The sequence below is a fragment of the Orycteropus afer genome, unplaced genomic scaffold, assembly GCF_000298275.1.
Source record: "Orycteropus afer afer isolate SDZICR_OR568_19922 unplaced genomic scaffold, OryAfe1.0 scaffold00300, whole genome shotgun sequence".
Lineage (NCBI taxonomy): Eukaryota > Metazoa > Chordata > Mammalia > Tubulidentata > Orycteropodidae > Orycteropus > Orycteropus afer.
Window position 1 is genome coordinate 574,868 of NW_006921887.1, and position 13,033 is coordinate 587,900.

The window sequence follows — 13,033 nt, forward strand, 5'->3', positions numbered from 1 at the left end:
AGTAGTTAATAAGAAATAGTTAAGTAATAATTTTAGGAACTTGTAACTAACAAGATAAGATATTATGTTAAGATAGACACTTCCTGTTTCTTATTGTATTTTGAAACATTTCCACTTTATTTTTGACTTGCTTGACTGATTGAAATCAAAACAGATGGTGGTTTTGTAAAAGGAACTAACATATACTATAAAAATATGGCTTTGAAGCATAATAAACGCTCTCAGCTGCAAGCATCCTCTGAGTTGTTTGTCTTCTGTTAGCCAGTTCGCCGACTCCCTATTCACCTATAATCTTCTTCGAGTAATAAGGCCAAACCCAGTGACTGTGCTGGTCCGCGGCACATGATCATATCAATTGATGCAGAAAAGGTATTTGATAAAATCCAACACTCATTATTAATTTAAAAAAAACTCTTAGTACAATAGGAATAGAAGGGAAATTCCTCAAAATAATAAAAGGCATATATGCAAATCCAACAACTAATATTATTCTCAATGGAGAGAGACTGAAACCATTCCCCTTGCAAATGGCAGCCAGACAAGGATGCCCTCTATCTCCACTTCTGTTCAACAATGTACTGGAAGTCCTAGCCAGGGCATTAAGGCAAGAAACGGAAATCAAAGGCATCCAAATTAGTAAGGAAGAAGTAAAACTATCCCTATTTGCTGATGGTATGATCTTATACCTAGAAAACCCAAGGGACTCAGCAAAAAAACTACTGAAACTAATTGAGAGATTTATTTAGCATAATGGCAAGATACAAGATCAACATCCAAATATCAGTTAGATTCCTCCACACCAGCAAAGAGATTGCTGTAAAGGAAATAAGGTAATCAATACCATTTACAATAGTTACCAAAAAAGATAAAATACTTGGGAATAAATCTTAACAGGGACCTGTGTAAAGAAAACTACAAAACACTACTTTAAGAGTGGAAAAAAAAAAATCACTAATTTTATATGGAAAGGAAAGAGACCTCGGACAAGCAAAGCACTATTGAAGAAGAACAAAGTAGGAGGTCTCAAACTCCCAGATCTCAAAACCTACTATATAGCCACAGTAGTCAAAACGGCCTGGCACTGGTACAACGACAGGCACATAGACCAGTGGAATAAAATTGAGAACCCAGAAACAGACCCATCTACCTATGGTCAGCTGACTTTTGACAAAGGGCTAAAATCCATTAAATGACAAGAAGTGGTCTCTTTATCAAATGGTGCTGGCAAAAGTGGATATCCATTTGCAGAAAAGTAAAACAAGATCTATACTTCACACCATACACAAAAACTAACTCCAGATGGATCAAAGACTGAAATGTGAAACCTGAAACTATAAAGTTCCTTGAGGCAAATTTAGGGGCCCTAACTTATGGCACAAATAGACTATCAAGCATAACCCAAAATGCACAAACAGCAGAAGATAAGTAAATGAATGGCACCTTCTAAAAATTAAATTTTATGTGCTTCAAAAGACTTCTCCAAAAGAGTAAAACAAGAACCTACAGACTGGGCACAAATATTTGGCAATGACATATCTGACAAGGGACTTATCTCTAAAATTTATAGAAAATACCAACACCTCAACAACAAAAAGACAAACAATCCAAATGAAAAATGGACAGAAGACATTAATAGACACTTCCCCAAAGAGGATATTTAGGCATCCAACAAGCACATGAAGAAATGTTCACGGTCATTAGCCACTAGAGAGATGCAAATCAAAACAACAAGAAGATACCATCTGGCCCCACCACTAATAGCAAAGTTCAACAAGACAGAAAATAACAAATGTTGGTGAGGATGTGGAGAGATTGGGACTCTCATACACTGCTGGTGGGACTGTAAAATGATACAACCACTGTGGAAAGCTGTATGGCAATTCCTTAAGAAGTCAGAATTAGAAATACCACTTAATCCAGCAATCCCATTACTAGGTATAGATCCTAAAGAAGTGAGAGCCAGGACATAAACAGATATATGCACACCTATGTTCATTCCAGCACTATTTACAATAGCAAAAAGATGGAAACCTAGGTGCCCATCAACAGAAGAATGGATAACCAAACTATGGTACATACACACAATGGAATACTATGCAACATTAAAGAATAATGTAAAATCTGCAAAACACCATGTAACATGGATGAACTGGGACATTAAGCTGAGTGAAATAAGTCAATCACAGAAAGACAAATATTGTATTAGTTCATTATTGTAAAAAGTGAACCAAAAAAAAAAAACCAAACTCACTGCCATCGAGTCATTTCTGACTCATAGTGACCCCTCTTTGGGTTTCCAAGGCGGTATCACTATGGAAGTAGATTTCCCAATCTTCCTTCCAAGGAAAGGTTTATATATGGAACAAAACTTTCTTTGTTGGTTACTGGGGTTGGAGGGGGGTAGGGAACACTGCTAGATAAGTAGAGACAAGTATTGATTTCTGTTAAGGAAGGGTAACGCACCAAATGTGAATGATCAACACGGTGCCACTGAGGAAGAAGAAAACATAGAGAGGTACCTGGGAGGTACAGAAAACAAAGATGAACCCTGCTGTATATACAGTACTGTGTTGTCAGTGACAGCAAGCATTGATCTACAGGTGGATAGATGGGTGGACAGGCTAAACAATCAGGTATGTCTAGGCAGGGGGTAGTGTGCCCATGATCATGTACAGGGTTGGCAGATGATGTTTCTACAAGCGTATTAGAATATCCAGGAATATAGTAGAGCTGACAGTGACAAGGTTGTGACGACCTCTTGGCCACAGCCAGCTACCCAGAGAGAGTGAGTAGTTGGACCTAAGGGCTCAAGACCATGGTCACAGGGGACATCAACCTCAACTGGCATAACATACTACACAAAAACCTTGTTCTACATCCCACTTTAGGGAGTAGCAATTGTGGTCTTAAAAGCTTGTAAGTGGCCATCTAGATGCAACGATGGGTCTCTCCTCTTCCAAAGCAAAGAAGAATGAGGAAAACCAAAGATGCATGGAAATAATTAGTCCAAGACTGGCAGACCATGCAATCCTCAGCTTATATAACCATGAGACCAGAAGAACAAACTAGATGGTGGCCAATGTCAACCATTCAGAGAAGGATTAGTGCAGGAGGTTCTGGATAGAGTGGAAGAACAATGTGGAACTAAACTCAAAATCATAAATAAAGACCCAGTATGCTGGTCTGATAGGGTTTGGGAAGACCCCTGACACTATGGCTCCTAGCTACCCTTTAGGTCTGGAATTGAACTCACTCCTGTGAGTTCCAACCAAATAACAGACAGGCATATGGGCTGCATATTTACATCAGTAGATATACTACTTGGAGTGATCACTCATGTGAGAGCAGAAGGGCAGTGTTTGCACAGGGAGACAGCTGGGGGGCCAGGGGCAGGAGTCATGGGAGGGAAGGACACAGGTAAGGTATAACTACAAGGAAGAAGTGAGAAAAGAGGTGTTACACTGTGAAGAATTGCAGTCAGTGTTATGAGACAAAATGTATATGAACTGCTGTATGGAAAATGAATTTGCTCTATAACCAAATCACAATAAAAATTGGGGAAAAAAAAAAAGTTGTTCAACTGCCACTGAATCTCATTCAAAATTAAAGGGACAACTCCAATTGGTCACCCAATCATTCATCCAACTTGGTTAAATATTTAAGAAAATATATATAAGAAATATTTAAGACATTTCAATAGAACCTAGTTTGTAGAACAACGTACCATACTTTAGTAGGGTCATTTCTTAACTTTCCCCAACTCAAGTAAAATATTCAAAATTAAATTTAAATTATGTCAATCCTTTTCTTGAATATTAGCCAGAGAAAAAACTACCCATACCCACTGCCGTGGAGTTGGACCCGACTCATAGCAATCCCTTCTTGGGTTTCTGAGGCAGTATCACTACAGACGTAGATTGCCCAACCTTCCTTCCAAGAAGTGGCTGGTGGGTTTGAACTGCCAGCCTTCTGGTTAGCAGTCAAATGCCTTAGGCACTATGCCCCCAGAGCTCCCAAAACTACCCATCGTCTGATAATTCCTTTACACTTATACTGCAGACTTACTGGAGTATTCCTGGGACAGAAAGGATCATGCTCTTGCCCTCTCTTTTCTGCCAGCTGATTTAAGTACTCTGCCATTCTTTCTTTTTGTTTTCTTTTCATCCAGACACGAATCTCTCTTCTCTCCTTCTCAGTTCTTTGCGGACATCTGCCAGAAGTATGCTGAATTCTGACAAATTTAACAGGCTGGGTATTACTTGCTTTTATATTTGTTATACAGAGAACTTTCATAACTAAATGCTGTTTATTTTGGAAGATTTTGGCCCATCTTGAAAAGCAGTATACACTTACGGTCTTTAGTAAACTCACTCTAACCCATCACTCTAAAATTCACTGAAAATAATCTTAGAAAGGTCACCAAGGGCCTCTTCTTTTCAGTCTTCTTCATACTGTGCAACATTTGACACAATTGATTTTCCCTTCAGCTTTATACTTTCTCTTACGTAGGTCTTTTCCTAACTTTGGAAACACTACTCAGCTTCCTACACTTCTGGAACTGCACCTACGTTCATGTCCATATGACACTTCCCATAGGCTGGCTGGCTAACGACTGAACAAAGCGGTGATACAATCTCAGACCCATTTCTTACAAGACACAAGATTCCTTTTGGCTTGACATCTCACTACTGACCTGGCTGAAGCTTTCTTAGAACTGCATTGTAATCTGAGACTCTTTGTACCCAACCCTCCTTTCTCCTCTCCTTCATAGGGGCCTGTGCAGAACAGGTTTAACACAGCAGGCCTGGGACTGCTATGCTTATAAGGGCTGCTTACAGGGTTGGAATAAAAAGAAAATATGCTTACATATCTAACACTGCATTCACTATCTTGGTAAAGAAATCACTATCAACTCAGTCATCCAAGTAGCAAAGCTATTATTCTCACCTCCTCCTGACACCCTCCAGTGTTTATTCAGTCCTGTTGTCCTGCACTCTCCATCTCAGCCAGCTCCCTCTAGACTACTGAAGACTGGCTTTTGTTTTTAGTCTTTAAGCTCTTTACTGAAACCTTGCACAGAGTAAACCATATTTTCTTTTTATTCCAATTCTTGACATATAGAATATTGATGAAATATTCATAAAACAGTCATAAACATAAAAAAAGACCAATTCCTACATATATTATTGGAGCTAACTAAATATGTTTTACAAGGGAGGTAGGATCTATATGGTTTTGACAATGAAGTCATAATATAGCAGATAACTCCATTAATTAAATAAACATTGTCTTTATATATGTATTAGTGGTAATAGCCTTGTTTGTTCAATTATAATACATTTTATTGAGATATAAGTTGAATTGAACTATATAAAGAAGCATAGCTGGCTATTCATAGGCCGATTACTTATTATAAGCTTGCCAAGAAGGGCATGCATGCCAGGGAAGCTTTAGGAGCAGAGTCAGCCTTCATTCCATTAGGATGAAGAAACTCCATCAGTTCCTGGCCCAAGAGGAGTTGGAAGAAAAAACATTTCAACCTAATGATCCAAGAAAAGGCTATTAAAGATTTACACCAAGGGCTAATATTTACCATACTTAAATCATTGATTACTTCTAAGAAGAAATAGGTTTAAATTTATGTTTTATTCAGACTGTTCAGCCCTTGGGAAAACTCTAAAGATACAGCTGTGCTGTACCAGGTTAACTAAACCAGTCTATATATTGTTTGGGGAGGTAGGAGTGAAATATCAAATTTATTTATGAAGAAAACGTATCTTCTAAGCTTGGAATCTATTTCATAAAAAGCACATTAAAATATGGCCAGTTTCAAACATTCTTAAGCCATAAACATTTTCAATGGGATGAAAGTTTACCTGGAGATAGTCTTAGTTTGTTGTTCTGTTAAGCCAAGCTCTTCACTAGAAACTCCATCTTTTGTAATAAGGTCATTAATAATATCTGCAATATCAGTCAATCCAGTCATCTGAAGTGGATCTACTGAAACACTTCATTGGCAAATGCAATTTGAGAAATATAAGTCAGTGTGTGCTCATTACATTAAGCAATCATGTACATGTAATACTATGCTCTCCAGAAGGATAAATGGACAGATATAAACTTATCTACTGTTTCCTCTATTTCTGTAATTGCAATTCTTCTCAGGGGAAAAGCCTAATAATAATTGATGATGGTAGGTACTCTACACAAAATCAAACGTGAGGCCCAGAAGAAAATCTCTACAGGTCCTGCTTGCTGAAATTGAAAATATATTTAGTAAAAGCAAATGTAACAAGAATAGTCTATACCAATCTAATTACTACCTATGGTAAAACAGTAAGGTATGTAATATAACAAAACTCATTTTATATATATATATAAATTAAACCATAACTCACTGCCTTTGAGTCATTTCCAACTCATAGTGACTCCCACTGGGTTTCTGAGGCTGTAAATATTTACGGAAGTAGATCACCCCACCTTCCTTCTGCAGAGCAGCTGGTGGGTTTGAACTGCTGACCTTTCCAGTTAGCAGTCAAGTGCCTTATCCACTATGCTACCAGAGCTCCATATATATAAAATACAATAAAAACAAATCACTAAAAGATGTGTAATGTAGAATTTCACATACATATGAACAACAAAATTGCTAGAACACATCATTTATGTCCAACTTTAAATAAATAAAAGTTTGAATTAAAACCCCTAGAATACTTACCTCTCAAATAATTCACCACTATTATTCACACCTTAAAAAAAAAAAAAGAAACATTATTAATAGAAATTGCAGGGCAGTTTTTTTTTCTTTCACTTATTAACCTGATTAAGATATTATATAAGAAGAAATAGAAACATTTTTACCTTTTGGGCCTGCCTTTGTCACCAGCCTGCATTCCCTACTCTTGATATTACACTGAGTCCCCAAAGTCCTTAAACTGTCTTCATTCTTGACTTTTTTGGTGCCACATGAAACTGTTAACCACTTCTTGCAAATCTCTCCTCCAGACTCTGCTCACCTGTTCTGTTCACTAGGCAAGGTCCCTCTGCTCTTTAATGGGCAACATTTAACAAGTCTAGTCATTGGCTTTTTTCTCCTCTTCATTCTCAGAGTGAACAGATGCACTCTCTTAACTTTAACTATGTAATTAAATGAAAGGCTCTTACATGTGTTTTCAAGCCTAACCCTCTCATCCAAACGCCACTCCCATGTATAAAACAATGCTGGATTTGGTCAATCATATATCCTAGCATCACTTTAAACATTTGGACTCAGAGTACTTTAGAGTCTGACATCAAACCTAGTCATTTGCCTGTCTCTGACAACATTAAACAGCATTCATTTTCTCCTTATCCTTTTTTATCCACTTAGCCTCTGGCTGCTGCATACTTATTCAGAATGCCTCTTACATCCACCTGCTTCTCTTTTCCTTTCCCATACACTGCCCAAGCTCTCATTTCACAGGTGAAAATAATTTAATAGATTATTAACTGGTCTATACTTTCAGTCTGTTCTTGTTGCTGTTATGAGTCATCAATTCTGACTTATAGTGACCCTATGTTGTTGTTGTTGTTACGTGTTGTTGAGTCAGACCTGATTCAGAGAGACCCCTCCTTGGGTTTCTGAGGCAGTATCACTACGGAAGTAGATTGCCCAACCTTCCTTCCGAGGAGTGGCTGGTGGGTTTGAACCGCCAGCCTTCTGGTTAGCAGTCAAATGCCTTAGGCACTATGCCACCAGAGCTCCCGCAGTGACCCTATAGGCTTTGCTAACCTATAAACTTTATTTCAGCAGACTGTCAGATCTTTTCTTCTGTGGAGCAACTGGTAGGTTTGAACCACTGACCTTTTGATTAGCAGCTGAGGACTTAACAACTGTACCACCAGGGCTCCTTGCACCAAGTCTTTCTCAAAATATTTTACTTCTCTGCTCAAAATTTTCCAATGAGTCCCAACAATAAAACTATCTAAACTTCTTATATGTAATTAGAACCTTCTACAACCTAGCCCATGAGTCCTGTTTAACCTCATTTGCCAATCTTCCCCCTTGGGAGAGAAGAGAAAGCTATCAGTAAGCAAGAACCTACAGGAATCAAATAAATTCTCAGCTAGATGCTTTTATAAGATACTGAATATTCACAACAGCTCTATGAAGAGGAAATTATTATCCCTATATGTTGACAACTAAAATACAAATGGAATCTAGGAAGAACTTAAGGAAAAAATTATATGATTTAAAACTAGCTTCTTAATAAATTTTCTTTTCTATGCCCTGTTGAAATAACAGTAATGCCAATTAAAAATAGCATTTTTTTTTTTTACTGGTTATACTTCTTGAATAGTAATAATAATAAAAATATTATAAACACTGAGTAAAATTGTCATTATTAACCATCAATATCTGAGGGAAAAAATAAATAAATAAAATTTCCAAGCTATTGTCAATGGTTCAATGGTTTTATCTATGATACCTGATTATTCATATAACTAAAGGATAATATTTTTAAATGCCAGCTTCAAATGAAATAGAACTAAAAGTGGCACTAAACCTTTCTAAGCTTTAGTACCCTCAACTATAAACTGAGAACAATAATGCTATCTAGCTCACAGGCCAGGTTTAAACAAGAGTTGATGGATGGAAAATAACAATATCTGGCAGATAGGAAAGGCTCAATACATGATAGCCATTACTCTGTCAGCAAATTAAAACTCAAAGTTCTCATTTGGTAAAGAGTGTGGATTTCTCAATTTTAATAAAAAATCAAATATTCCAGTATTTTCAATAGCTTATATCTAACAATTCCTATGCTATGTAGAGATGAAGCACGGCTACAGTGTATCTTACGAAGGTGTAAGATGACAGAGGTCTTTATGTCAATGATATAATTTCTAAGTTCTTTTTCTCTGAAATCAGTAAATATTACAAAAGATTTCATACATTGTTCATAATTATATTCTCCATAAACACTGTTCAGTGACAATACGATGGCAAATAAGAGTATAAATGAAATGAAGGAAGACAATACCAGCAGAAGTTGTACTCTGGTCAGTGGAAAGGCTGACAGCTGAGTCGGCAGGAGGAAACACGCTGGCTTTCAGACTAGGGTAATTTTCTGTTACAGAAAACTCAGCTCCTGAAGTCTCCTCTTTGTCACCTTGATCTTCCTTATCCATACGAGTTAAGAAAGGTACTAATCCAGAACATATAATACAATAAAGAGAAAATGGGGAGAAAAATATCACATGGAAAAGATATATCAATTAGCTAACATTCTTTCTAGATGCAACACAAATATATTAGAAGTTTGCAATATATTCTGATCGTTTTCTACTAAATAATGAGTTTAATATGAATGTTAAAATAAAAATTAAACTCTCCCATAATTATAAAAAGAATTAAATTTACTATCAACTTCAAATAAACATGTTGTTGTTGTTGTTATGTGCTGTCGAGTCGGCCCCGACTCATAGCGACCCCTCCTTGGGTTTCCGAGGCGGTATCACTACGGAAGTAGGATTGCCCAACCTTCCTTCCGAGGAGTGGCCGGTGGGTTTGAACCGCCAGCCTTCTGGTTAGCAGTCAAGTGCGTTAGCCACTATGCTACCAGAGCTCCTCAAATAAACATAGCAGATTGAAATACAGTAGACAGGATCATATCCTGCTATAAAAACACAGAAAGGCCAAATTTAAAAATAAAAAAAGTTAAATATACACCGAGCTTTCTAAATTGAGAAATCAAGGTAAAGCAGTAAGTATACAATGCTATCAGTCTAAGGCATTTGACTGTTAACCAGAAGTCTGGCAGTTCAAACCCACCAGCCACTGCTCAGAAGGAAGGTTGGACAATTGACTTCCATAGTGATACTGCCTCAGAAACCCAAGGAGGGGTCGCTATGAGTCCAATCCGACTCCACGGCAGTGCATATACAATGCTATAGGGCAGTACACACAGAAACAAGAGACATGGTTTCTAAGATTACAGTGAGGAGGGCTGAGCTACCTGTACATAGCCTAGAGCTTTGGAGGACAGCTCTGTCCATAATATGGAGATAATAAGCCTGCCCTGGAGAAGCAACAGAGACATTGTCCATTTGCCTGAATAACGGGTGGGAGAAAAATAAATCAATCATGAGCAATGAAACCACACTCCCGCCACAAGCAGGTATGGTTTCTGCATTTATACTATCTGTGTAGTACTTAACTCCAAGCCAAGAAGTTTATATAAAAACTTGTGTAGGTTAAACACTTTGCATACCTACGGATAGCAAAGGTCCTTATCATGCTGCCCTGTTCTGATCATTGTTTTTGCTGGCAAGCCAGTCTGTGAACCAGACCTTGAAATAGTCCTGAGAGATTTACACAGACACCTGGACCCACAGTTCTATTTCTTGGAATGCAAACATGCAGGAATGAGAATTGAAGGTCAGGTAAGCCTGGCAGGGTGCCCCTTTTGTGTACTTCAGTATAAAACTGCCTGTAGCTTTAAGACTGTGTTTTTTTTTTCCTCTGTCTGTCTCCCTCTTCCTCTCCTGTCCTTCCAGCCTGCCGGCTCCCAGACTCCCTGTAAGTAAGTACCAATAAATCCATGTTACAGTGAATGGACTCCAGGTCATTTCTTTGGTCTCTCAGCCATTAGTGCGAGAGATACTCTCAACTGGCTGGGGATCCTGCCCCTCTCCTTACAACTTGTCCTGATTTTTTTCTGCTTCAATGCTAGCAGGAAGCAATGCAAAAACACTCCAAAGATAATCACACACAACCTACAGAACCCTGCTAAAGATAAACCCATGATGAAGCAACTGAGTGCCAAAAAGCTGTCAAACATGCTGATAGCTCCTAAATAAGCACTGACTTTATAAAAATAAAATACAAGGAGATTAACTGGAGAGGGAGAAGCAAAAAAAAGGTAGATACAAACTACTAGAAAACAATACAATAAAAGATAAGAGGAACAGATTATGTTAAAATTCTAAAGTTTTTACATAGTTTGGGATGTAGATATACTTGCGTTTAATTTTTAACCCAACTATGAATGTGGAAAACTCAAGAATAACTACGAAAAGATTAAAAAAGAAGGTCTAATTTATGAACCCATACCAAACCAAACTCACTGCTATCGAGTCGGTCCTGACTAATAGTGACCCCTCCTTGGGTTTCCAAGGCTATCACTAAAGAAGTAGATAGTCCAACCTTCCTTCAGAGGAGTGGCTGGTGGGTTTGAACTGCCAGCCTTCTGGTTAGCAGTCAAATGCTTTAGGCACTGCGCTACCAGAGCTCCCAGCAATAGATAAGGGTTCCAAATTTCCCACATCCTTGAAATGTTTATTATTTTCTGTGCCTTTTTGTTTTGTTTTGTTTTACATTAGCCACCATAGCTGGAGTGTAATGTTATTTCATAGTGGTTTTGATTTACATCTCTCTTATGGCTAATGACACTAAGCATCTTTTCATGTGTCTGGTGGTAAGACTGAATGAGTGAGAGAAACTAGATATAAACAACAACTATACAAAAAACCCACTGCCATCAAGTTAATTCTGACTTATAGCTACCTCCATAGGGTTTCCCAGGGCAGCCCTGAAGGTGGAAGGCAGAGAGCCGGAAGCAGCGTTTGGAGCAGCTTCAAGGGAGGCTAGGAAATGAGCAGAGCAGTTTGGATCAGCAGTTTGGAGATGACCTTGTCTGTCAGTTTGTTGTCCTGTGGTGGCTTGCACGTTGCTATGAGGCAGGAGGCTATGCCACTGGTGTTGCAAATGCCAGCAAGGTTATTCATAGTGGACAGGTTTCAGGGAGCATCTAAACTAAGACAGACTTAGAGGAAGGAAGAGACCATCCACGTCTCAAAGAACTGGCCAATGAAAACCTTATGAATAGCAGTGAAACACTGTCTGATATACTACTAGAAAATTTTATGAATAGCCCTAAAACACTGATACAGTGACAGAAGATGAGCCCCTCAGGTCAGAAGGCACTCAAAACACAACTGGGGAAGAGCTGCCGCCTCAGAGTAAAGCTGACCTTAATGATATGGATGGAGTAAAGCTTTCAGGACCTCCAACTGCTGATATGACACAACTCAAAAATGAGAAGAAAAAGCTGCAAACATCCATTAATAACTAGAACCTGGAATGTATGAAGTATGAATCTAGGAAAGCTGGAACTTGTCAAAAAGGAAATGGAACGCATAAAGATAGATAACCTAGGCATTAGTGATCTAAAATGACTGGATTTGGCTATTCTGAATCATTCAACCATATGATCTACTATGCTGGGGATGACAATTTGCAGAGGAATGGCACAGCATTCATCATCACAAAGAATATTTCAAGATCTATCCTAAAGTACAGTGCTATCAGTGATCGGATAAAATCTATATGACTACAAGGAAAGCCAGTTAAGACTACTATTACTCAAATTTATTCACCAACCATAAAGCCAAAGATGAGGTAACTGAAGATTTTTACCAACTTCTGCAGTCTGAAATTGACTGAACATGAGATCAAGATGTGCTGATTATCATTGGTGACAGGAATGCAAAAGTTGGAAACAAAGAAGAATCACCAGTAGCTGGAAAACATGGCCTTGGTGATAGAAATAATGCTGGAGAACGCATGATGAAATTTTGCAAGACCAATGACTTATTCATTGCAAATACCTTTTCTCAACAACACAAACAGTGGCTATGCACGTGGACTTCACCACACAGAGTACACAGGAATCATATCAATTAAATTTGTGGCAAGAGGCAGTGGAAAAGCTCAACATCTTCAGCCAAAAGAAGGCTATGAGCTGATTACGGAATAGACTATCAACTGCTCATATGCAAGTTCAAGTTGAAGTCAAAGACAAACAAAAGAAGTCCACAAAAGCAAAAGTATGACCTGAATTTAGAGACCATCTAAAGAATAGATTTGATGCATTGAACACCAATGACAGAAAACCAGAGAAATTGAGTTGTTGTTGTTGCTAAGTGCCATCAAGTCATTTCCGACTCATAGCGACCCCATGCACAGCAGAACGAAACACTGTCCCATCCC

The 13,033-nt window shown here is 38.2% G+C and overlaps 1 protein-coding gene across 1 annotated transcript in view; it reads right to left on the bottom strand.

The window, feature by feature from the left end:
• The window catches only part of CPLANE1 (ciliogenesis and planar polarity effector 1), a 231,606-nt gene that overhangs the window by 69,527 nt on the left and 149,046 nt on the right, over positions 1-13,033 (bottom strand). The window contains exons 43-46 of the mRNA XM_042782397.1: positions 9,024-9,188; positions 6,719-6,749; positions 5,877-6,008; positions 4,055-4,231 (exon numbers count right to left, since the gene is read on the bottom strand). Of these exons, the coding sequence (XP_042638331.1) occupies positions 4,055-4,231; positions 5,877-6,008; positions 6,719-6,749; positions 9,024-9,188 (505 nt within the window). The remainder of the gene's footprint in view (positions 1-4,054; positions 4,232-5,876; positions 6,009-6,718; positions 6,750-9,023; positions 9,189-13,033) is intronic.